This window comes from Desmodus rotundus, chromosome 1 (assembly GCF_022682495.2).
Source record: "Desmodus rotundus isolate HL8 chromosome 1, HLdesRot8A.1, whole genome shotgun sequence".
NCBI classification, from domain to species: Eukaryota; Metazoa; Chordata; class Mammalia; order Chiroptera; family Phyllostomidae; genus Desmodus; species Desmodus rotundus.
The window spans coordinates 21,131,909-21,159,173 of record NC_071387.1 but is presented as its reverse complement, the minus strand read 5'-3'; the positions used below and the strand labels follow the sequence as shown (position 1 = coordinate 21,159,173).

At 42.4% G+C, this 27,265-nt stretch overlaps 1 protein-coding gene across 3 annotated transcripts in view; it reads right to left on the bottom strand.

Annotated features, from left to right (window-relative positions):
• The window catches only part of TMEM245 (transmembrane protein 245), an 81,894-nt gene that overhangs the window by 6,381 nt on the left and 48,248 nt on the right, over positions 1-27,265 (bottom strand). For 2 of the 3 annotated variants that reach the window (XM_053921990.1, XM_053921994.1), the window contains 5 exons: positions 26,516-26,638; positions 26,243-26,388; positions 15,507-15,607; positions 13,970-14,144; positions 11,568-11,762 (listed from right to left, as the gene is read on the bottom strand). In XM_053921990.1, the coding sequence (XP_053777965.1) occupies positions 11,568-11,762; positions 13,970-14,144; positions 15,507-15,607; positions 26,243-26,388; positions 26,516-26,638 (740 nt within the window). Of the gene's footprint in view, positions 1-3,803; positions 3,889-11,567; positions 11,763-13,969; positions 14,145-15,506; positions 15,608-26,242; positions 26,389-26,515; positions 26,639-27,265 lie in introns of those variants that run through there. The other variant, XM_053921997.2, reaches the window with a different exon arrangement.

The window sequence follows — 27,265 nt, the reverse complement described above, 5'->3', positions numbered from 1 at the left end:
TTAATTATATTTTATTGATTGTGCTATTACAGTTGTCCTGACTTTTCCTCCTTTGCCCCAGCACCCCCCACTCCCTCAGGCAATCCCCCACCGTTGTTCACGTCCATGGGTCACACGTGTAAGTTGACCACTCCATTTCCTCCTATACTGTACTTTACAGCCGCGTGGCTATTCCATAACTACCTAATTGTACTGCTTAATCCCCTCACCTATTCACCCATTCCCCCCTCACCCCTCCCGTCTGGGAACCATCAGAACGTCTCAGTATCCATGACTCCATCTCTGTTCTTGTTTGTTTAGTTTGTTTTTAGATCCGATTGTTGATAGATTTGTGTCTTTTGCCATTTTATTGTTCATAGTTTTGATCTTCTTTTTCTTAAATAAGTCCCTTTAACATTTCATGTAATAATGGTTTGGTGACAATGAAGTCCTTTAGGTTTTTTTTTTTTTCTTTTGGTCTGGGAAGCTCTTTACTTGCCTGTCATTCTAAATGATAGCTTTGCTGGGTAAGCAATCAGGTCCCTGCTTTTCTTGACTTGTCAATCCCTTCTAGCCTCCAAAGTTTATTTTGAGAAATCAGCTGACAGTCGAATGGGAATTCCCCTGTAGGTAAACTTCTCTTGCTGCTTTTAAGATTCTCTCTTTATCTTTAACCTTTGGCATTTTAATTATGATGTGTCTTGGAGTGGGCCTCTTTGCATCCATCTTCTTCGGGACTGTCTGTGATTCCTGGACTCGCATATCTACTCCTTCACCAAATTAGGGAACTTTTCTTTCATTACTTTTTCAAATAGATTTCCAATTTCTTGCTTTCTCTTCTCTTTCTGGCACCCCTATGACACAAATGTTGGACCTCTTTCTTGAGTTGTCCTAGAGGCTACTTACGCTATCCTCGGGTTTGGGTTTTTTGTTTTTTTTTTAACTTTTTCTTCTTTTTGTTCTGCATGGTTGTTTTTTGCTTCCTTATGTTCCAAATCATTTATTTTATTCTCAGCTTCATCCAATCTACTGTTGTTACCCTGTAAATTGTTTTTATTTCAATTAGTGTATCCTTTGTTTTGGACTGGGTCTTTTTTATGCTGTTGAGGTCCTCACTAAGTTCCCTAAGCATTCTTATAACCAGTGTTTTGAACTCTGCATCTGATAGATTGCTTCTCTCCATTTTGTTTAGTTCTTTTCCTGCAGTTTTGATGTGTTCTTTCATTTGGGCCATGTTTCCTTGTCTCCTCATTTTGACAGCCTCCCTGTGTATGTTTCTATGTATTAGGTAGAGCTGCTTTGACTCTGTGTCTTGCTAGTGCGGTCTATTGTAGTTGGTGTCCTGTAGGGTCCAGTGGCACAAGCCTCCCCTATCACCCAACTGGGGTACTCAAGGTGTGCCCTCTGTGTGGGCTGAATACATCCTCCTCTTGTAGTTGAGCCTTCATTGCTGTTGGCAGATCAATGGGAGGGATTTCCCCAGGCCAGTCAGCTGCAAGGATTGGCTATGACCACTGACCATCAACCTCCATAATTCATGGAGGATCAGCTGTGCAGGGGCAGAATGGTGGTGCTGCGACATGGTCTGTAGCTGCCCACTGGGTGCCGTGGCCCTGGAGTTTCTTGGGTGGTGCAGGCCATAGTCAGGCCCCACCTGTGTTTTGCCTGGGACCTCCATGTCTAGCTATAGAGCAATCTGAAATGGCTGCTACTTGTGCTCGGCTTGGAGATTCCCAGGTGAAGCCAAGCTGTGAATCCAGGCTGGCTGCTGCTCGTGCCTGGACTAGGGCTCACTGAGGCCAGCTGCTGCTGGTTTGAAAGGATTTAGGACGTTAGGAAGCATGAGCCAAGATCAACCATTCATATCGAAAAGCAGCGTGGGCAGGCCCAAAAGCAACATGGGGAGAAGTCTCTGGGGGTCTCCACAGTGGGTCAAACAGTGTCAGCCAGGTTGATGGGAGTCTCAGATATGGCACCAGCTTGCCAGCTCTGTGGGGGGAGGGCTTAGAAAAGGGACAATGGCCTCTGCTCGCCTTGATGCCAGATACTTCAGTTTCTTCCAGTATGCCACTGTGCCTTTCAAGCTGCCACCCGGCGCTGGAGCTCAGAGGGAGTGAGTCTGAGTAGGTGATGCAGTGTGTGGGTTCTTTAAGAGGAACTGCTTGGGGCTTCAGCAGTTTCTTCCACCAACTCAATCCCACTAGTTTTTGCAGCCAGATGTTGTAGGGACTTATCTTCCTGTCACTGGAACCCTGGGCTGTGGGGCCTGGTGTGAGGCTGGGACTCCTTGCTCCCAAGATATCCCTCCTGAATTTTTAACCACCACACGTGGGTGTGGGACCATTCCACTTCTACATCCCTCCTACCAGTCTGGATGGATGGGGTTTCTTTAATTCTGTAGTTGTCAGACTTCCATTCACCTTGATTTCTGATGGTTCTGAGTGATGGTTGTTCTATATTTTAGTTGTAATTTTAATGTGGTTGTGTGAAGAGGTGAGTCATGTCTGCCTACACTGCCATCTTGACTGGAAGTCTGCCTCAAAACAATTTTAAAATCTTCAACTTATATTAACTTGTAGTCACATCACTATATCGTGTTGTTCCTTCTTACATTATCATTCAAATAAAGCTCATTTTATTTCCATACCTATAACCAAGTATTAAAAAGATTACCTAACTTTTTCACTATAAATAGACCTAGAATAGAATATAAGAAGCGTTCCAAAACTTCAGGGAAATATTCAGTTATAGAAACAAAAGATAACCAAAAGTTGTCATTAGGTACAAATCCACACCCATGCCACCTCTTACTCCTTTTGTCTTCCCACTTTTCGGTTCCTATAAATATTTAGGGTGACTATGGTAGCTAGAGAGGGCAGAGGTAAATTAAAGACTAACCCTTTCATACAATGTTAGGAGTACTTCATTACCAAGAGCGGCACAGGGAAGAGACTGCATCAAGGATGCTCAGTTATCCTGAGGCTCTTTCAGTGGGCGGTGCCCTAAGTCTCTGTCTGAAGCGTGCCCCCAACTAGCACAGCTCTACTTCCAAAGGAACAGCTTGGAGGAAGAGGTGAGTGAGCTTCCTGGCCATGGCTCCTGTGGCTTTAACGGGGTTTATGTGTAGGGCATGGCTAAAACCACCATCTTGAATACATGCTGACAGATCTAGGAACTGAAATGAGTTGTTTCCTTAAATATTTTCATTCTGAGAAAAATCTCACCAAACTAAGATTTATATATACACACATGCCTTATGTGTATTAATATCTATCTCTTTCAAATCAGGGTTCCTCAATAGCATCCCTATTGACATTTTTGTACATTATTAAATGTTTAGCAGCATCCCTGTCTTTACGCACCACAGTTGTGACAATCAAGGTGTCTAGGCATTGACTAATGTCCCCTGAAGGGAGCAAAAGTACGCCCCCAACCATTGCTCTAGGTATCTATCTATTTATATCATTGCTCCCGACATCAATGTGTGTATCTATTTTTCATAGTCTCACCAACATGTGTGATTTAACATCTGTACAGAGGCAAAGTGACTACCAACGGTCTCAGACGACAAGAATCCTAGGTGGCACTCAGTTCTGAAGCCCTGGAAAAGCTTTACAACCAATAGCCAAAAACTGATCAATACTACAAAGCATTTCCATAAAAACAGATGTTTTTATTTACCCTTTGACATCTTTTCAAATTTCTAAGATACCTGCAGTTTTAATCTCTATTAAATTCCTCTAAATTATGAATGAAAAGTTCTGCCTCAGGGCAAGGACGCATGAAGTAAGATTAAGACTGTGGTTGGCCTGGTGACTGCCTTCCGTTGACAAGTAGGCTTAGCTGTAACCTTGAAATTCATACCTACCATTCAATTCTGACTCCAGGCCAAGAAAGCTCCCAAATGGACTCAGAAGAAAGGAAACAAAATTAAGCAAGCTGAGAAAACAGTTACTAAGAGTTTTCCATCTCAACATTACAGATTCTTTAGATGTTTAGGGTGGTGATGGTGGTATGTGTGTAAAACTCTACAGACGTAACATTCATCTTAAACAAACTTTCAATTAACTCCTAGAAAACAAACCTCAAAACCTAGACATGGAGAAATAATGTCTTTTAAAATATTTTTTTTAAAACTGAATTTATTTAAACCAAAAATACAAAACAAAAACAGTTTATTCATCCTCTATCTGCACCCCCCTCCTCCGGCAACCAAATTGTTCTCTTTATCTGTGAGCTTGGTTTATTTATTTTTTAGACTCCACACATAATAGACGTAATAACGTGTTTGTCTTTCTCTGATTTCCTTCTGGCCTCATCGAGAGGCCCAGAGCTAACCAATTAGCAAGGCTCTTATAACTGTAACTCCCTAGATTAGGAGGAAACAAGAAGTAAAGACTACACTGACAGTATTTCTAAAAATGGTAATGTCTTATCTAAACTACCAAAATACAGTCTTCTTTCCTAAACCATAAGGATTATCATGCTCTAGGAGCCCCGTGCTCGAACAAGCAATGCAGAATGGGGCCGGGGAGCAGAGGGCAGCTGCTCCTTTAACAGCAACGGGGTCTGTGCAGTGCGGTTTCTCACAACCTTTTGCTCCTTGGAAATGTTCGGGGATCTGCTTCCCCAAAAAGTGTCAATGCAATTTTTAAAAATTTCATTTATGTAAATCTTTAAATCTTTTCTGACTTAACAACTCAAGAGCTATAGAATCTTAGCCTCCCAGAGATGCAGAATAAACTTTGAACATTTGAAAATACAAAGCTTTAAAGTGACTGATTTCACTTCAGCTGGCTGGGCACACTGAGCTCCTAAACCCTCACCAGCACACGGGCACGCAACTTGTGACCCCTATTATGTCACGTCACCACTATTACGCATATCCCTTCCCTTCCAACAAATATGGAATAAAGTTCTAAGAATGAGGTTTACTACGTTCCATCTGTTTTTCATCAACCTCAAGGTAATAGTGCAATAATCTTTTTATCTAATCTTCTCTTGGTTTCACTAACCTATGAAAGCATCAGATTTTCACCGAGCACTTTCCGTGTGGCACACAGCAAGCTAGGAATGGTAAACAGTGGTAAGCAGGTTTGCCATAGTTCCTACTTCAGAGGGCTGACCAACTAGTGAGAGAGACAATTAATTGAGCGCACATCTGTATGCGCCAGGTTCCAGTGGGAGAAGTACGATACGCTATGGGGACACCCAGCAGGGGCATCTCCTTGTCGGTGGAAATTAGGCCCTTCCACAGCATCACAAGGAAAGCGTTCCAAGGACCCACGCGCGGGAGACTGTGGGGTGACAGTCTCCTGTCACCCCCTGGTTTATTCGTGTGGAAACAGACGCTCATCCCTGGGCTCCCAATGTCCCACCTCCCTCTGTCCCGCCATGGGAAAGTCCAACTGTGTCCTCGGCAAGACCAAGATGAAAGCCAGTGTCCAGAGTTTCTGCTTCGTATTAATCTTAGTTGTCTGGAGCCCACAGGCAGCTGCTAAGTGGTCTCAGTCCCCATCCAAGTAGCTTACTTAGCTCGTTCCCAGAAGCTCCAGTGGCGGAGTCCATGGAGCTGCTGGCACGTGGCTGCTAAGGTCACAAGGCTATGGAGAGAGAACGCGCAAGCGCACTACCAAGTGGGCAAGAGAGCGAGTTCAGTGCTTTTGGAGCCCACACCATCTGCTGTGGACCCAGGTGCTGCTATGCCCACATGGTCATTGCTCCTGGGTGAGAGAGTGTATGAAGGAACAGCTGAGTGCATCACTGGGTGCTGCGGAGCGGGGGTTGGGGGCACCCTCACTTTTTACCCTTGGTAATATATTAGCTTGGGCCTGGGACAGACCAAGTACTTTTTCAAAAGAACCAATCAACTTCTCAGGCTTTTGTGGACTTGGGATGGGTTTACTTCCCAACCAATCCCTTCTCTCGCCAGGCTAGACAGACAGGTCTCTTTGGTCAAGCACCACCCCCTGTGCCCTGCAACAACCCAGTACCGGAGAGGCATGGGAGGAATGTTAATCCACTTGGCAGAGCTATGCCGCAATTCCCTGGAGTAAGAAAATCTGTAGCTTCCTGGTGAAGCAAATAGGCTCCTGCTTCTCACTGTCTTAAGATCAATGGCTAGTCCCCTTTCCCTCTTTCCCTTATCAATTTCCAGTTAAATACCAACAGAAACAATCGTACCCAGTCTAGAGAGTTCCAGTAATGCTCTTCATTAAGACAAATACTTTAAGTATAGACCATGATACTGGGCTCAGCTAGAAGGAGGTGGTGTTCTTTACAGAGGGGAAAACGTGCAAAGGTTACACTGACCTCAGGGAACGAAAACAAGTTCAATAAGGCTAGAAAATAAAACACAGAACCGGCAGCAGAGAATTGAGTCTCCGGGGTAAACAGAATGAAGGCATGAAGGTATGATGGGCCAGCTTAACGTTTCCACTTCATCTTTAAGGCCATGGAAAGCCACTGTGGACATTTTAATTGTAGGGGGCATAACAGTCACGTTTCAGGAAAACCAGAGAGGCTGTGTGGGAGCACAAAAAAAACCTTTCCTCCCACCTTCTAATTTTTCTATCTGTGCTAATGATCAAATTAACATGAGAAAGATTAACAAGAACAATGTCCAGAATTTATTCCAGATGCACACCTGGAGTGTCAGAAGGTAAGAGACCCAAAGACACACTGGACGGTGGAGGTTTATATGCCATTTGGGACAAAGGAGAGGGGAGGCAGGGGTTGGGGAGTTCCAAGGAAAAACAGACAATCCACAGGTAGCTGAGAAAGAGCAAACCAGGCAAACAAATTCCTGCTGGGCCACTCAGAGACAATGGGACACAGAAGGAAGCTCAACAAACAGGCTTTGCCAGATTTCTCCCTGCCCGCCACATTTGGTTTGTATTAAGATGCTACAGTGATGTTCCTTTCCCTTCAGTGGGTTTTTCTATCTAAATTCCTTTAGGCAGGTAAGGCCCAAGGTTCTTTCTGAGTCTCTTGTTTGTTAATAATCGGCTTAAAAATCAACACCCCGAAAGGCATACACTGGGGTGGCAAAACACTGGTCCCCCCCAGCTGCACTGTGAGAGTAGCCTGGAGGGAAGCAGGGGTAGAGGGGCCAGGAGCAGTGAAGAGGCTACTGAAGTAATAACCCAGCACTGGGTCACTCCACTGGAAATACAGAGGAATGAACAGGTCCAGGTAACTTCCAAGCAACAGAGTCAAAGAAGGGACAACAGTCAACAGAGGGAGGAATCCATTAGCTCCCTGTCCAATTCCAGATTTCTCTCCTTTCCCCTCTTTATGCCAAACCAGGATGACGGGAAGTATGCTCCAACTAAAATCCTATGGTTAACGCAAAGGTCTGCAGGTTCTCCAAAAACACTACCATCTCTGGAGAACATCTCTGTATCTCATTTTGCAAAGACCGAAAAGAAAATTTCTTGAAATAGCAATGAGTTATTACTATCTCTTCCCTAGAGAAAGATAAAGCTGAGTTCCTAAAGGACCACAGTGGTCTGTCACCTTTGGTGGTGTAAAGGTGTGACCGAGGGCAAAAGAAAACTACTGCAGAGAACAGGGGTTCCTGGAAGAGTTCCTGGGAGAGTCTCCTACTTCCTCCTTACAGGTTTTTCTGAGCTTAATATTCAGGGATTGCTGCTCCGTTTTTGGTAGGAGTGGAATAAGTACATCAAATCAAGTCTGATTGTCCTGTCCAAATATCAAGAAAGCACTCGAGATGCGTAACTGCAGGAGTGTTTTTGTCCTTCCTCACACGTCAAACAGCCCCAGTGTACACAGAGAGAAGAGAAAATGATAGTTTCTGATTACTTAGCCCAAAGCTGTGCTGTGTTCACAACCCTCGCCACCATCAAATAGTGCACTGACCACTATGGACAGGGGATTCTCCCTCCTTCATCTCTTCTTAGGAGGACCGATGATCGATCATCTGTCTGAAGATAGATGGTCATACATTGAAATAGTCTTGCAAGTGGGTCTGTTCAGCCACCAGGGCCTGGATCAGCAATTAGAAGGTTAAGTCTGCCTAATGGAACGTACCACCCACCCTCTATTATCACAATGTAACAACATCAGTTCCCAAACTGAGCCAAATCCTTCCATAACTCACGCCTCTGTAGAGACTATTCCTTCACAGCCCATTTGTTCCTCCAACTAGGAATTGAACACATTCCAAGTACAAAACACTGCTGACAAGTGCTGTGGATACATCAGTAACTAAAACTGACATGCCCCTGCATAACAGCAGCCACAGTCAAGTGGGAAAAGACAGACTCATCACCAAGAGTATAGATGAAAACTGTACTGCAGGGGAAAGCCACAAGGGCTGTCTGTAAGAGCATTAAACTAGCAGGAAGGGTGTAACCTAACCCTGGGTGTAGGGAAGGCTTCTCCTATGAACTGACATTTGCGCTGCAATCAGATGAATGATTAGGATTAATTAAGCAAGGGAAACTGGGTGGAGGGAAGAGTCTGTCCATGCAGAGAAAGCAGCATGTAGGAAGGCCTAGAGTTTGAGTGGAGCCTGAAGCTGCAGCTCAGAGAATGTTTTAGCTTTAGTGAGACAGGCCAGGTATTAGCCACGTCAAGGAAACCAATGAGAGGTCAGTTTTGGTAGAACGACCACAATCAGATGTGCCTCCATCCTGAAGTGGAGAACAGACTGGAGAACAGAAAGAGCAGAGGCTCGGCAGGCAGTGAGGAGGCTAAGGCGACTAGAGCAGTTGTCCAGGTGAGAAACCCAGTAGCTGGGCCCAGCCTAGCCCAGGGGCGGGACTAAGATAAAGATGCAAGAACAGATTTGAGGTAAAGATGGTGAAGGAGGAGATGGGAAGTAATAAGGATTAGTACACAATGAATGGCACAGGCAAGTGGAGGGTAATATTTACCGATGAGAGAGAATTTCTTTTCTTTTTAATCCTTACCGGAGGACACACTTATTGATTTTAGAAGGGGAGGGGGAGAGAGGGTTAGAGAAGTATCAAGGTGAGAAACATTGATTGGTTGTTGCTTCTCGTAGGCGCCCAGGCCCGGGACTGAACCCACAACCTAGGCATGTGCCCTGACTAGGAATCGAACCTGCAACCTTTCGGTTTACAGGACGAGGCTCCAACCACCTAAGCCACACTGGCCGGGAGCAGAAGAGTGTTTTTTCTACTGTGGATGGTTTGTGAAGAAGAAAGATCTTTAGCTGAAACACACCAGCTCGCCTGTTTTTAGCTCTGTGACTACAAGCAAGTTATCCTCCCTAAGCCTTGGTTTCCTCATCTATAAAACATGAAAAACAACCATTCCTAATCTCGTGAAAACACCGGACAGATTAAGTAAAATAAGATGATGCAGGTAAAGTTTTATCACAGAACGTGGCACACAGTTAAGTCCCAATAAATACCCCCAGTGGCGGTGTTTATTACTATTTAAGATGTCCTTTAGACTTCCCACTAAAGAGGGAAGTATTGAACACGTATTTCCTTTGGATCCTCTCAAAACCCCACTATAATGCCAGTAAAAGTATTGTTTTAAAGTCATAAATCTACCTGAAAAAAAGTCAAACAAAAGAGCACCCACGAGGTGCAACGAACTTTTGGAAGGTGGAGAACAGACGGACGGCTGCTCTGCCCCAGCGCACCCTGGAAAGCAGACCCCTAAACCAGCAGTGGGGAAAGCCCAAAACAACCTAATTTATTCCGCAAAACCCCCATGAGGCTCAGGAGTTGGTAACATCGAGTAACTCTGGAAGTGTGGCTGAAGGTGGGGTTAAACACAGAACCATTTTAAAGTCTGCTTCAAAAGCAGTAAGGCCCACGGCTCCAATAACCCCGCCCACCTCCACCCAGCCAAGCAACCGCCCCGATCCTTGGCAGAAAATTAGAGTTTCCCTCCTCTGGAGAAGACAAGACAAAAAGTCCCTGGACTAGGAAACAACAGGAAGAGATGGCGGTGGGGAGGTGCACTGACGGGGTGATTCAATGAATGTTTACATCTTGGACAATGTCCAGCCCCTTTCCCTGCCTTGGCTTCCAGGATGCTGGCAGCCAAGCCATCGACCTCCAGGCAGGAGATTGGAAGACCTTTCTCTGAGGAATTTGCTAGCCCCAAAGGGGAACCAAAAGGCGCTGACACGGAAGGCTGCACAAGCCAATGGCCCTGCCAGATGAAGTTACGGTAACACACACGACCTGCCCACAGCTCTTGAGTGAGGGTCTTACTCTTGTTATGAGGCAAGAGCCCAACATATCTGATCTCTGATATCATGATTATGTTGTTAATACAATAATAATGACGGGATTTCATAGATATAATTAAGGTCTCTAATCAGTTATCTTTAATCAAAAGAAAAGTATGCTGGCCGGGCCAGGCTTAATCAGGTGAGCCCTTCAAAAAAGGGTTTTAGCAGAGACAGAAGCCAGAAAAACACTCACCAAGCTGGCCTTGAAGAAGCAAACAGCCATGTATGAATGGCCTAGAGGGGGCCCTTCAGGAGCTACAAGCCTCAGTTCTACAACTGCAAGGAAATGAATTCTGCTCATAATAAGCAAGCTTGGAAGAGGACTCTCCAATCCACAGATAAAACCCCGGCTGCAGCTGACACCTTGACCATGGCCTTGTCAGACCCTAAGCAGAAGATCAAGCTGAACTGTGCCGGGTCTCCTGACCCATGGAGATGAATGTAATAAATGGATATTGCTTTAAGCCACTAAGTTAGTGTGATTTGTTATATATCATTGAAAACTGATAAAAACCTGTATACTAAAAAAGGTAAATTTTATTTTCATAAATAATACCTCAATAAACCAGACTGAAAAAAATATGATAGCAGACATGGAAACCTCTATGGAGGTTTTGAAGATAAAGTAGGAGAAATCACCCAGAAAATTATGATTTCAATGTCTGTACTTGCAAAGTAACAACTTGTAACTCCATACTGGTACACTCAAATAATTTTTCCCAACTTTCTGTTCTGAACAAGTGTAAACCTGATTTGCAGAAAGACTAGTTTTAGATTCATCGACTGTTAACATTTTGCTACAGTCACTTTCTCCCCATCTCACTTTTGGCTGAATTACTTGAAAGAAAGTTGCAGACATCATGACCTCTCACCCCTAAAGGATATTCTGCCACATAACCGAAGTCTCATTGTCATGTCCGACAAATGTACCAGTCGTGTAACAGTACTGCTTAAGGTATGGCCCATATTCAAATGTCTCCAATTGTTCCAGAAACGTTCCCTACAGCTTCTTCCCATTCCAAATCCAACATCCGATCAGAGAGTCATGCATTGCATTTGATGATCCTACATCCTGAGTCTCCTTTAACCTGGTATACCATGTCCCCCAACAGTCTTTTATATTTTTCATTTATTTTTGGTCATTTAAGACATTAATAATTCTGACCCCATTTAGTATTCAACTGTTCCTGGTATACAAAATCCAATGGTTTCGCTTTGCTAGTGTCTACTACAATCTCTAGCAGAGTGTAGGCACTGAAATCCCTGCATCCTGACAGACTACTCAGGTCAAGAAGACAGAGATAGGGTGGTTCCTTCCACAGTTTAAGATCAGTCTGCTGTGACTCACCGCTGGGTGTGAGCAGGCCATGGGGTCTGGCTTGGCGTGGGCACTGAATTCGTGGGGCTCACGAGCATGGCACTATAGATATTGGAAGCGACCACAAGTATGCAGAGAAGGATGGGCCCAATGATTGCCCCCTCGAGGCCCAGGTAGTACGCTCCGCCAGCCACCGCCAAGCCGGTCAAGTAAGGATGGCCACCTCTGGAATAAAGAGCATACAGATTAGTTCACGACTTTCAATAAACACGAACCCTGGAGTAAATCTGAAACACATTCTCTAACACAATGTGTGTTCCCTCTAATACACAGGCTTTTGACTACATTGTCAGCTTTCTTTAGTTATCTCAGTGTGGATAATTGAACATTGTAATAATATTGAGATGCAAGAATTTTCTTGCCTACATAACATGTCTGACTCTTGCCTTGAATATAGGCCCAACAGCTGAAGGAGTGAAGTCAGTAATGTTAACTGGTACCTAGCACCCACTCATTAGGTTGCTGCCTGAAGTGGGTTAATGCTGGCTTAGGATCGGATTATATCAGACACCTCCATCAAGACTAATTAAGTGGGCCCAATTTAGCATGTTAATTATTTAATTATGCTTTTTTAAAGATGACAACAATACAATAGCATCCCTGTTACTTACAGGTCAGACTTCTGGCAACCTCCTAAAATACAGTTTTTAATACAGGCAGTGATAAAGTCCTCGTGAGGAAAACAGCTGTCACAAAACTGAGTATTTTATCACGGGAGAGTCATCACGCGCTCCAGCTTATCACAGTAGCACTCACAAACTGGATGAAATGAGACACTTCATAGCAGCCCAGCACACTGGTGATGAAACCAGTGGCCGCTGACATCAGAGGAACTTGGAAAAGGTATGGTCCTGGTTGTTTCCAGCTTTTAAACACACGTGACTACAGTCTAGTGAGGGGCAAACAACAAATGCCCTGGAAGGATGTTTTGTATTATATTATCGTGCAATAAGTAATATTAAGTTAAGTCAGTCTTCAGGAAACCAATACATTATATTTATTTGTCTTCCTTATTCCAAAAAAGGATCCAGGCAATATTCCATATACACTACTATGTCAATAAGCTTTTTCCCTAAATGATACATTTAAGTAAAGTTTCTATCAAAAATGTTTACTGCTTAAAAACATGTCTGAGAGCTTTTAAATAAAAGCCTAATTTATTAAAAAGTAAAACAATTTATCCAAAACCTTTCATGTCCTAATGATGCTGGTTAAGTAAGGTATTATTTTATTAAGAAAAAAAAATCACATAAATCTTCAATTTTACCTAAAAACCTTAATATAAAATATGCAGTAACGTTTAAAGAAATGAAAGTGCTTAGCTATCAACTGTGTACCTATTCCTACTGTTTAAATTTCAACTTGAAGCACTAGCTAACGGCACTCTGATGTTCTCCTTTAATCCTTAATCTCCTCTCTCAAGTATCAGGCATAAAAGCTCCCGTAAGGAAGGCTGGTGTATGGAGTTGCCTGTTGTTTTTTGTTCTGGATGTCTGGGGTTTCAGAGTAGTTCTACATCATTTACTTTCTACTTTAACTTACTAGAGAGAAAACAGGTGGTATTCAATTTGTCCTTGTATAATTTCCAATTACCTGAAGGGAGTACTCTTTCCATAAACTTGGACCCCATCTACCCACATTGTGATGGTGACTTACTTTAAGAAAACTTAGTACTTTATTATGATAGCTTCAGTAGGCTATAGCCTGAACTTGAGAAGCTGATTCAACATTTGGTTACATCCTAGATTTTAATAAGCAATGTGAATCTGAATACGTAACTAAATGAGAACTGGCTTGATTTAATGCAATTTCTAAGAGAAATATCAAATCCTACAAAAGTATATATTTATTTTTTATATTATTTGGCCAAAGTGTGGCTTCTGCCTTATACTTAACTTGTACTCAGCAAAGAACCGTACTATATAATATCGTAAGTAAGAGAGCTGTTTGTCATATATTAGCTTGATGAGATTTGATTTTACACGGAAATTGCCACACATACAACCTAATAATGTTTTTCTCCAAAAGCAAAGAAGTTCTGAAAATGATCACTAACTCTTTAAATATTTTACGTACTTCTCGTAATATTTCTTTCCTAGATTAACTGTCACTAATCAGGTGATTATTCACAATTTTGTTTTAACCCATGGTCTCATATATTATAAATAATACATAATACCAAAATATCTTGTGAACATTAATTATATTAAATTAAACTTTGGTTATATCAGTGGAATCACAGAAGGCTACTTCACTAAAAACTCTTACCACCTGTCTTTTCCTCCATTTCCAAAAGAAAAAGAAAAACCCTCTTCTAAAAGGACACAGAAATCCCTGGATACAATTCACTGGAAGTTCTGTGAAATACTTACCCTGATATATCGGAATAGATGGCAGTATCTACAAAGTATGTTGGCAAGAGATGAAAAACCAGCAGCAGGACGGCTTTGCATCCTAAGCCTTGTGTAAGCCACAGGTCTAGAACCGCAGGGACTGCTGCCCAGTACGTCCCCAGAAACGGCACTGCTCCAAGGATTGCTGCTAACGCTAGGAAAAGGTTAATTAAGAAAGGCAACTGAACATCACCATCAAAACAATAACAAAACAGCAGAACATAAACACTAGCTCCTCCTACTCAAAAATTTCCACCAAACAAGTTAAAAATCAACTCAAATTTTCAGGGAATGATACGCCCCGTGGAACTGACTTTGCTTAGTTAAATGAAGGTCCAGTATCTTAAAACTTGGTATTGAAAATCTTTCTAAAGTGTGTGTCTACTTCACGAGTCTATTTTTTAGCAAAAAGTTTTTGCGTCTTGCAGTTGTTATTTTGAATCAATGAGTAGTTAAATATACAGTCTTATAATGTAACTATAGAACAATGGTCCAAATTTGTACTGACTCCAAAGCCAAATCAGAAATTAGTCTCTATAACTCAGATATGACTATATTCTTTACCTTGATTCTAATAAAAAATGAAATGTAATTTAAAAATAACAAACACCAGCTAGTCGAGGGACCTAATTACTCAAGCCTGCCCCCTGCCAGAGCAGTGTGTTGGAGCGCTCTACGTAGTTTGGCTCCCCTGACTACGAGTCAAGCAGATGTGGGTTCCATCGACCAGGTCTGGGACCCTAGAGAACTTCCGTTTCTCATCTATACAACAAGGACGTCACCCACCCTGCCTGCTTCACGGGCCTGTCATAAAACCACCTCACGTGCCCTCAGGGTGCTCGCATGTCAGAGGGTGGCTTTGTGGACAACAAAGTAGGAAAGAACCTGGATGAACTTGGGAATGTAAAGAAAGAAGGGGGCACAGAGCAAAGAGGAAAAACAATGGTGGTAGAGGCAAATGTGGAAGGCAGATGTATCTAGGAAGACAAGTGGCCACAGAAATAAAGAAAAAAATGGAAGGAGAGGAGCAGAGATACCACAGAGGAAAAGTAAAAGAAGGTCATTAAAACACCCTGGTGCTTGTGGAATGCGGGCACTATCAGAACAGACCTCGAGCGGTGGGGAGAGTTTATGGGCCCTCAGAAGCACTCATCTTGCCCGTGGGACCGTCTCCTTCATGGGACAAAGCTATTTAACCAACTCATTGCTCTCTGCCGATCAGTTCGATTTAAACATTTATTGAGTGCCAATCACGTGCTAGGTGTGGTTAGCGATAGGGCATTCATTCATATAACAACTACTTATGCAGTGCTTTCTGTGTGCTGGGTATTGCTCTAGCTACTGGGGATACAGCAATAAATAAGCATTACAAATCAATTCCTGCTCCTAACCTGGACTAGATTAGATCTCAAAACTCAGTATTTTAAATTTGAGGAAAATGACACTTCCCAATGAATGTAAAATGGCTTAACTTTCCTTAAATAGAGGGCAGTGGAGGTTATGACACAACTGTTACCTGATGGTATGAAGACAATGTTGATGCCAAATATAGTATGAGTCAGCCAGGTGTACAATCCATAGAAGCCAGCCATTTTGAGGGAAGCATCAAACACCCCTCTAGAAGGCCCAAAGATAAAAGGGAAAGTAAATAAACGTCGCGGAGTGTGATTCAGAAAAATCACTATGTCTAGACTTCTGGCTACTTCATTACAAATCAGATAACAGCTTCAATTTTACCAATGCCTGAGGATGCTGCTTTCATCTGTTTCATAGAAACATAAAGACCGTATTTTAAAACCCAGAAATATATTTTCTAAACTATTCTTTTACATTTCTTTCTGATGAAAAGGTAACTGAAATAAAACATCTTTAAATACCCTAGTCACTGAAATAATTAATCAACGTTTCACTTCTACAGCAGATCTTTTACTAGCAAAATAGATGAAATGGAAACTAAGTATGAACGTATTTCTGAGGATTTAGTTAGACTTGAAGACGTCCAGGCTGAGGCCAGCCCTCCCCTTTGGGAAAAGCAAGTGAGGGACAACATAACGCTATTAACTCTACAGTAAGATCAGAGATGAAAATACAAGAACGGTAAAAACAGACACACATTCAGTGATTAATAGGACTGAAGTGCATAAAACTCTGCAATCTCAGGCACTTCATTTATGCTTCTCAATTAGAAAATTATAAAGATAACAGTGTGTAGGGAGGAGAAATAAGGAACTGCTCGGAGAGAGCACAAAGGCAGCAAGTCTTCAGTCACCACAGGCATCACGCAATCACAAAGCCAGGATTCTGACTCTGCAGGGCACAGCAGAGGGGCGCTCATATACTCGCGAGGGAAGGGAAAGCCATCTGCAATGGAAAAGCAGAGGCCGCAATGGCAGCATTGGCAGCGATGGCACGCTGAACACACAAAGGAAACACCACGGTTTTCCAAAGTGTCCCAAGAGGTTTACTGTAAGAATACAGTCAGGCTCTGAAACCTAGTGACTCGGTCATTCAATAGGGTTTGGAGACAAGGATTTGGTGGCAGAGTGGCTCCCCAAACTGTGTAACCTTTGTCATCCCAACCAGCAGCTTTCACTCAAGAATGTCAAAAAGGTGCCGTGTGACCTCTGGCAAGAAGTCACAAATTAAAGTGGTTATCACAAAGACCAAAAGGAAGGGCGATGGCCCACAGGAAACAGAAAAGGTCTGAACTGTAACTGAATGGAGGAGACAGAGGAAAAGGAAAATGGCAGAGGGGGGAAGAGTGGCAGCATCCCGCAGACATGGAGAACCCAGAATGGGAGGGGACATCGAAGAAAAGGCCACACATTTAGTTTGGTCAACGGTTAGAGAAAAGGAGGATGACAGTACACTAAGGTAGCTGGAGATAAGAGACAAGGCTTGACAGAGGACAAAAGATTTGAGGTGGACCAGAATAGATGAATCACAGGGAAGGATAAGAGATCCCAAGCGGAAGCTTAGAAAATGGGGCAGTGGGCTGTGTTCTCACAGGGACCTCCAGACAAAGTCACACCAGCCAAGAGACAACGAAATCATTTCTGGAGTAGGAAGATCGCCAGTGTAGTCTTCCCAGAGACAAGGGAGAAAGAAGCTTTCAAGAAGGAGGGAATAATAATAAGATCAAATATCACAGAGAGTTTAAGGAGAATAAATCTGAGAAGAAAAAAAGTACAGAATAAAGTCAATGAGAAAAAATACAGATGTAGTACTTTCATCAACCTTATTTTTTTTAACTTTAGGTAATTTTAATAATTTGAAGCTGAAAATAAGTTGACACCAAAGGTGCAACAGAATATCACAATAGAATCGCCTGTTGGGCGGCAAGTAAGCACCACTCAATCCAAAAAGGACAACTTCAGCAAACAGCACGGTCTTCCTTCTCATCTCCGGGAGTACTGACTGTTCGTAATATTCTCACTAAGGCAACATTCAAGTAATTTTGTGGGCCCTAAATGCATTATATATTGTTTGCAGTTACTAACATATTCATGTAACCCAATGAGAGGGAAAGACAATTCCCCTCTATCTTATGACCTATGACCTGATACACAGCTTTACAAAACAGCACAGAAAAATCCTCTAACAATTTATTAAGAAAAAATTTTAATTCCCTCAAATTCATAGCCATTTTTCTTTTTTTCTGTATCAGCTTTACCGAACTATAATTTATAAACAATAAAACTCACCAACTTTAAGTATATAATTCAGTAAACTTTGGCAAATGTAGTTTCATAACCACCACTACAATCAAGATATGGAACATTTCTATCACCCCAAAAAGTGTCCCCTTGTGTCCTTTTATAGTCAGTCCCTCCCTAAAACTGGATCTCTGAAAGCCACGGTATGTGCTTTCTCCAGCTTTGACTTTTCTACAGGAGAGTCGGGAAGAAATGAGGACAGACGTAGGGGTCAGAGAGAAAAAGGGACATGAAGGTACTAAGCAAACTGGCCTTGAAGGCAGAGGAAGAGGCCACAAACCAGGGAGTGCAGGCAGCCTCTAGAAGTTAGAGAAGGCAAAGAAACAGATTATTATTTATTTGTGGATCTGTGTACTAGATCATACACTAGTACACTAGTTAGTTGGTACACCAACTCCAAATCTAAGCACCCAATTCAGAAAAGGCCAAGATGTTGGGTGAAAACCTACTTCTGGTGTCCAGATTTCTATCATATATTACTAATATATTCTCATGCAGGTCAATCAGATACTTAATGGTCCTCAAAGCCAAGAGACCGCCCAACAGGAGCCTGATCAGTTGCAGTACAGCCTGAATCTGGTCCCCGCCAAGACCTCGATGAGATAATGGCTATCCTATCCTAGCTGACACTTCCGAAGGGGAACTGAGCTCAGTATGTACTTCTTCAACAAACTGGGGTCCTGTTCATCCTAGTAGAGTGAAATGTTCAGGAAAACAGAAGTAGATCACGGGGGTGAGGAGCAGAGGCACGGGGAGCAATGAGACAGGCCATGTATGATGCTCAGTGTGTGTGCCCATGCTTGCTGGCACAACTCGAGGTAGAACTCCTGTGTCCCACTCTGGCCTTCAGTGAGCTGGGTGCCTGGACCAGGAGGTAGTAAACCAGAGTGATCTAGTTCACAGATCCAACTGTGAGTGGGTCTTCCCTGCCTTTTCATCTGAAATACCTCAGGCCCTCATTTGAAGTTTGTTTTTGTTTGTTTGTTTTTTAACCGAACTACATTCCCAGTTTACCTGATGTACTTGATCTCTGACCAGAGGTCTCTTTTCTGGATGATCGAGGGGACCCAACAGGAAATCAGTGAAATTACATATGCATCATATAACACAGAACTTGACACAAATGTTAGGGCAGAGGATGGACTGAAAAAAAGGATGAGACTGGAGGTCAAGGGCTCAGTGCATAGGAGGCCACTGAGAGACAGAACAGTGGGAACCAAAGGAGTGGCAGCGAGGGGGAAGACAGGAATGAGGTAAATGAATGAGAAACGTTAGGGAAGGAGAACTAATAAGACATGGATTCAGCGGGAAGAACAGGGAAATGGGAGTCATGAGACCCAAGACAGTCTGGCTCTGTCACCAACTGCTTTGGAATTCCAGTTCCGTCACTTAACCGTGGCATGACCCTGAAAACCATGTAAATTCAGAGCCTCACTTCCCTTGATTGTAAAATAGAGATAACAGCAGTCACTTCATAGTGTTATTATAAAGATTAATAATGCGATTAACGTGCTAAGCTTAGTCCCTGGTACACAGTAAGCACTCAATTAAACTGGGGCTATTATAGAATTGTGTCATTGTTTCCAATTAGCATTACAATAAAGCTAGAAATAATGCATATAGTTTCTCTGTCCTCCTTCCAGGTTTTGGAATACACTTATGTTTGCTTTCTGCTAAAGAGGTACAGGGAATGACAATGCTGAAAACTCAAGTTGCATACCACAGAGTTTTGGTTTAGTTATTTTAAATTGTAAGATATTGATCAGCCTACATGAGCAACACCCCAAAATGCTGAGTATGCGATTGACCACTCACCCCTCAGGAATCTAAAATTCAGTTTGCTAAATGATTTACTTTCACCATCAAAACTTTATCTGGCAGATAACTGATGACATGAACAATACAGTTTGAATGGGTTACCAGAAATCATTAGTGTAACCAGTGCAAGCACATTCTTACAATCATACCAATGAAAGATCATCTTCTCATTGATGCCAACCCATTAATCAGTACTTCTTGGATCCTCAGATTGGAGGAGTCTTTTCTTATCTTACCAACAAGACAGACATTAGGATACCCTTCATCAAATCCCTTGCAAAAATCACAATAGCTATGACTTGTGGCATTTTCTAAGAGTGGTTATGTATGGTACCAGCCGGCATTACCCTTCCTTTCATAAATGCTCACAACCATGTATCAAACTTCTACTGTAGAAATTTACAAAAAACCTATGGCAAGTTCACCAGTCTAATGTGTATGAAATGCAGTGTTCCTCCACTTTCTACCCTGATCCTCTATTTTGAATAGTTCTTGTGCTCAGTCTTCTGGGACCTCTCCTTCCAGTGATTCTCAAAGATTATTGACAGTTGCTTTCTCACTGGATCTCCAGGCTCTTGAAGAGAATTAAATTCAGAAGACTCTGGAGGCTCTTTTCCTCCGCTCTTTTGGTAGCTCAGCTGTGCTCACTCGGTGGGTCTGATTTAGCTCAATGGAAAAAGAGACTGATACCAGCCACTGAGTGTTTCTACAAGGTCACATGCTCGCTCAGACACCTTCTCCCACTGTTAGATGTCAGTCCTATGGTGCTAGGTCAGTTCCCGGACCCAGCACCATTGTAAACTGCTCTGGGGCAGGGTTCCCCCTACTGAAAGGTAAACCACAGTGCATCCAATCCAGTTAGGCCCCAACAAAGCATACACCTGTGAAGAAAAGTTGCAGGTCCAAGCTCTTTGTCTACTTCTAAGCTTTTCCCTAATAAGTGCTACTGTATATTTATACCACATTGCAGTACAGATGTGTGTGCCCCAGCCTCATTAACCCAACTATATCTCTAACTCATCTCCATCAGGGTCTTGAACTAATTTCAAATGATTAGTTAGAATTTTAATTCTTCTTCATCTTTATAACCTCCATCTTCATTTTTCATAAACTCTAAGCTGAAACTGTAACCCTTTCACAAGCTTCCTAATACTACTTCAGTTATCAGCCCTTTCTCATTTCTGACCAAAACATTCTTCTTGTTGCTTTTCTAAACTGAAGGAGAGAAAACCAGCCAGACAACCTAGGATTTGATCAGATAACCTGCTTTTAATGGAATGAGATTTGAAGCAAAAAAGGGAGTAGGGAGGAAAATAAACCAGAGTGAAGAAGCTCCAGGCCCACAGAATACACAGGGCCCCTGACCACTGACAAGTAGGAGGCACATGTGTAAGAAAGAAGAGAAATGAAGAAAAGGAGAGAGAAGTGTCCACAATAAAATTCTGCCTACTTCTAACATTTCCTTACATTGCTTCTGCCCTCTTTTCTTTCTCAAGGCCAAACAGGACGACTGCCAGACTACCATTACCCCAGGAAACAACAGACATTCTTTTCTTATCAGTACTTGCCCCTCCCTGCAATACACTGTACCTTAAGTAGATGAGCTAGTGGGGGGGGCGGGGCAGGCCAGCTTCCAGAGACACAACCTACAGTAATCTCCCCTTACCCGCAGGGCACACGGTCCAAGGCCCCCAATGGTTGCCTGAAACCATGGACAGTACTGAACTCTACATATGCTGTTTTTTTCCCTATACATACATACCTTGTCACTTAAAGGAAGCACTTCACAGCTTCTCTGTGGCATTTCCAAACTGCCAGCATCACTACTCTTGTGCTCTGGGGCCATTATTTTAAGTAAAATAAGGGTGACTTGGACACAAGCACTGCCATACCCCAAGCGCCGACCTGTAACCAATAAGGGCACTAAGTGACTAACGGCAGGAACACACCCAGCGTGGGCACACTGGACCAAGGGGTGATTCACGTCCCAGGCGAGATGGAGCAACACAGCGTGAGGTTTCATCACACTCCACAGAACGACACACAATTTAAAACCTATAAATTGTTTATTTCTAGAATTATCCATGTAATATTTTCAGGCCACAGTTGGCCACAGGTAACTGAAACCATGGACAGCGAAACTTAGGATAAGGAGAAGACTACCGTATAAAATTACCAGCTGGGAGAAGTATCCCCCCAGCTCCCTTCATTACTAACTAACCTCTTGAGAAGTTACATCTCCTTCCCTTTCCTGTTCGTCTGCCGCAGTAAAATGAACTCCAACTTCACCGAAACCTGGTGAAGTTGGAGTTCCCAATCCAGAGGGGAAGGGTCACACTGTGTGTGCATGCAGGCCTGGAGCACTGCAGAGAGGCCTGGGGAGCAGGCGCCAACATGGAGACCTGGCGTTCCCACTGGGAACAGTAGGTCACACACAGAAGCACACAACAGTGCCATCACATTAGAGCACCCGGACACCTTGGCAGCAGGAATATTAACTCAGTAGTTTTATCTCATTAATACATGGGTTTATGTCTTCTACAATGCCTAGTCGTTACGGATGCTTACTCCAATGCTAAGCAAATAATTAATAAGGGGTTGTTTCAATAATATAGGCAAACAGTGAACATCTGCATCTCAACACTAGTTCTAGTATAACCCTATTAAAATAAACTTAGCAATATTTAAAACAACACAATGAGAAACTAAATACAATACAAAGCAAAGTTTTTTAAGGTCATTTTCCTTGGAAACTTAAGGAGTAAAAGATTAGGTTTATAAGACTGATCTTTAATCAAGTAGGTTAAATAGGCATTATATGTACTGATTATTAATTATCATTAGATAATTAAATTATAATTAATTAGAATTTATAAATATAAATTAAATAATTATTACTGATATTATTTAAGATCTAATTTAATTTCTTAATTATGCATGAGATTCTGTCTCTCAATTTGATGTTGAGAGACATATCTCTTCAAATAAATGAAAATACATTTTCTAACAGCTTTAAACTCTTCCTTGTACATTTTAATTTAAACATATGTTGTTCACACCTTAAATCCATGAGAATCTCTCCAAAAGAACGTTTAATTTGCTCGAAGTGAAAAATGGAAATACTGATTTACTAAATTACCAATGCTGATCTTGCTAAAGCCCGAATACTCTTAATCCAACAGAACTGAGGGGTAAAGGGGGGAAGCACGTTCACTTTCCAGATGAAGATCTCCCAGTACATACATTCTCCCATCGAATTCATCGGTAGGAGTACCACCCCCTGGCACTGAAAGCTGTGATCCCACAAGCAAGAGCCACACCCGTGTGCATGCACTCATGTGAAAATATCACACACACTAAATTGCACTGAGGCCGTGCACATGCAACTTAGTAATGTGCAATATCCCCACCAGAGCAAGCAGAGTGGGAGCACCGGGGAGGGAGGCTGCGATGCGGACATTCAGGACGCGACATGCTCCGAGGGCAGGGAAATGGTGCGGGGATGAAGGACGCATGCCACTGACTCAGAAGTTCACGACAGGAACACTCCACCACAGATGTATTTAATTTAGAGTACTTGTTCAGGCTTGCAAAACAACTAAGTTTCAAAAATTCAATGGGACAGTGCTTATAAAGTAGCCATGTATTTCGAAAGGCAGAGTTTGAAGAACAAGGACATTTTCACTGACTGGTCATGCACATAACTCTCAACTTCAATTCCACTTTTAATTTATTAATACATTAATAAATATAAAATGAGTTTAATGACTGGCTTACTGCAACATCGATAATGACTACGGATGGATGCTTACTGATATCACTAATAATTTGCAAACTAAATTACATGCCCAGGACACTATAATATTTTCATTATCATTTGTATAATATTTTTCCACTTACAATGTTTCTCCATAAAGAAATATATTCCATCTTGAACGTAATCCTTCAGAATGAAAAGTCTGACAAGAGTGCTGAGGAACTAGAACCCACTGCCCTCAGACACGTTGAGAGGGTTCCTCAGAGGCATCTATGTTCAGCCTGTACACTTTTATTGAAGTCTTGAATTTGACCCAGTAAAAACAAAAATAGACCAAAAGCACTGAGACTGCTTAAAACCATCCTGAATTACAACCGTTAATTTATCTAACGTGAAATAGCTGTGGTTAGAAAAATGGCCCAGGCTACAAGTTCTCTAGTCTGTACAATTATTTTCAGACTCACAAAAAACTATCAGTTCTGACAACCATTAGGATTTTGGTTCTGGTACTAAGGATTATTAAAAATAATTTTCTGTATTAAAAATAAGATAATGAAATAAGTGGGTTTTGTCCAAGCACACTCTGGAACCAAGACAAGGGCTACCATTAGAGTGTGCGATCGGTGTGTGCAAACCCAAGATGATAAGGCAAATCTCATTTGTAGAAAGACATTGATTTCCTGGTATCTCTGTAGATGACCACACTCTTCCAATTTCAGATTCCCTCCTGAGCCAAAGACCTGAATGGTTAGCTGTCAGTTTCACGTGTCCACTGGATAGTCTCAACAGAACCACAAATTTAACTCACGTGTTCTCCCCCCCCCCCAGCCGGCTCCTCCTGGAAGAAGGCATCGTGGTATACCAGAAGGATAATGAGCTTTCAATCAGCTGGACCTAGGTGCAGGCCACACTCTGCTTACCAGTTCCAAGCAACAATGACATTGAAAAGTTAAGTTTAAAACAGAAGATAACTTGATTTTCATACCAAACATGCCATGAAAAAGAGGTGATTCAATGACCAACATTCAGAGGATGGTCAGCAAGTGGTTCACACTAACAAACCAGAACAAGCCCTGGCTGGTGTGGCTCAGTGGATTGAACACCAGACTGTGAAGCAAAGGGTTGTTTGTTCAATTCCCAGTCAGGGCACATGCCTGGGTCGCAGGCCCGGTCCCCAGTAGGGGGTGCACGAGAGGCAACCACATGTTGATATTTCTCTCCCTTTCTTTCTCCCTCCCTTCCACTCTCTCTAAAAACAAACAAACAAACAAATAAATAAAAAAGAAACAAACCAGAACAAGAGAAAATTCAAACGCTGAGATTTGAAGGTAGAAAAACTTTTGTGAGAGTAAGAGTCAGTGCTAATAAAGATTACTTTAGGAAAATACAGCATCATCTGTCTTGAAGTTCTTTATGGACAAGGTAGACATCTTTCTGCAAAGCCTGGCTTAAGCCACACTGACTACAGAGGATTCTGCCAGGCTCTGAGATGGCTGATTCAACAGCTTTATTCCGCTGGGAAGATAGAAGGTTATTTTCCTTTTTGGTAATTTTTTTGAGTCAGATGACACTTAGATAAACTAAAGTTACTCTGTTGCTGGAGTTTTCATCATTCATGCACTCAATAAAGATGATAACTAACAGTCAAACAGGCTTAGAAGGCATGCTAAGGCCAGTAAGTTCTTTGTGTAAAGCCAGTAAGAATAGCTTCACCCTGAAAGCTCCCAAACTCGGAATATTTACATAGATGGCCCCTATGGATATCCAAGGGCACCAGAGCAGATCAGAACATTTTTTTAAAATTCAAAATAAATAAAATGATGTCTAATCAAGGAAACAAGATCCTGAAGAAGACTTTACCCAGGCTTTGCTAGTAGGAAAACATGAGAAAACCTACCAAAGTTTCCAGAGAGAAGATATTTCAGCTTCATTCATCTTATTTGAATGTAAGAGGGCTTTCCAAAGCTCAAAGGGGTATCTTTACCAACTGTTACATGAAAAAATAAGCCAAGCTCAGTCAGCCACAATTATCAGGTCAAATTAAGATTTCTGCAGAAGACTGTTCTAAGCATGGTAATTTTTACAAATATGTAGAAAGAGAAATGCCAGCCAAAGATTCACTACTCAAGAGAAACTTACAACCAACTGGCTAACAACTAATTAGAAAAAGCAGCACTAATGGATAACATGAGAATTTACTATGAGTAGCTATTCATAAAAAGTAAAAATGGAGTAAAGTGTTAATGATAAATTCAGAGCAATGAGGGACAAAGGCAGGCCTTCAACAGGCCTCTCCCTACCGAAAATGATGAGGGGGAAAGTAAAAAGGGGGGCAGGAGTCTGTGACCTGGGAAGGGCATAGGAAGAATAAATGTTGAAGACTCATCTCATTCAGACACGGAGCCTGCAATACATGGATCCCAGACGACATGATGGAAGTTTCTGGCCAGAACCAGCACCGCACACAGAGCCTATGACTTAAGAGATGACCAAACACTTTGCATTGCTAGTATCCGACTTAGTCCCTGCAGAAGGCACAGCCTGGCTGCAGAGGGCGAGGGGCAGAAACAGGGAGGCCACCTGAGCCAAGCTGGAATTCCTGAGAACAGAAGGGTTCTGAGAGGAGGTGAGGTGTATGTGTGTGCAAGGAGGGCTTTCCTGCGCGACTGACATGATGATCAGCAGCAAGAGCCTGGGGAGGAAAACGAATGGGGACAGGCCATTAAATCTTTGTAAACCACAGGCTGGAGAATAGGACGTTGGAGCTGTTTTGAATTGTTTTCTTATCAACAGTTGCACTGCTCATATTATTCTCGCAAAAAGAGATAAGAAATTTTGAAGACACCAGTTCCCTCACTAGTTTAGCGCTGAATGTTACTAGGAAGGCTCGAGATAGAAAATAGGCTTCTCGTGGAAAGTAGATTCTGAAGGAAGTAAGAACAGCATGAATCTTACCCCTACCTGATAGCTTCTTCCACGGACTGGCCGATAACGTTAGAAGAAGGCCCTGGCTGAGAGAGTGGCGTCAGGCTTATCACCCACTTCACTGGCTTGTAGTGCTCATCACTGGAACTTAACAGATAAAACAGTGTGGTCAGGAAAATTATCTGCAAAACAAAGGACAGTAACTCCTAAAAAATCGCATTTGGAAATTACAGGGAGGAAACACAAATGGAACCGAGACTGGGCTTTCCGGTGGAAGGAAAGGCGGTGTGTTCGTGTCTGCGCACGTACCAGAGACAGCACGAAATTGAGGAGGGCCGTCCCGCTGTAGAAGAGGATGGTCAGGAGCGTGGTGACCGTGGTGAAGAGCAGGCTCACGTTTCGGCTCATCACGATCCACAGAGACTCTAAGATCTGGGAGGGAAAACTGAGTATCAGAACTAATCCTCAGGAAAGAAGTTTCTACAGGTGTCTGGTGTGCTTTTTATCTTTAAAAATTTTATTGATTTGACAGATAAAGGGAGGGAGAGAGAGAGAAATATCAGTTTGTTGTTCCACTTATTGGTGCATTTGTTGATATTTTGTTGGTTGAGTCTTGTATATGCCCTGACTGGGGATCAAACTTACAATCTGGGCATATTGGGATGATGCTCTCACGAGCTAAGAAAATGAATAAGCTTAAATTATGGTGAAGCTGTATTAGGCAGCCATTAAAACTATCTCTATTATATATAGCATAGGAAAGTATTTTATGATAAAACGCTAAGTTTAAAAAACAAGGTAGGAAAACTTTGTACATAGCATGATTATAATTATGTAAAAATGATTATGCACAGAAAAAAACACCTACAGGAGAATATGTCAAAATGCAACCTGTGTTATACTTAGTTTGCAGGCTCAGGATGCCGCCATGAAAATCTAGCATTTGTCTTATTAGCTTCCTCCCCCCTTGCCACCTTCAACTTGGCTTCATCTACAACCACCAAAGCATCTTCGCTAAAATCAGAGTAAAAGAAATGAACAGGCAGGGTCAAGGGCAGA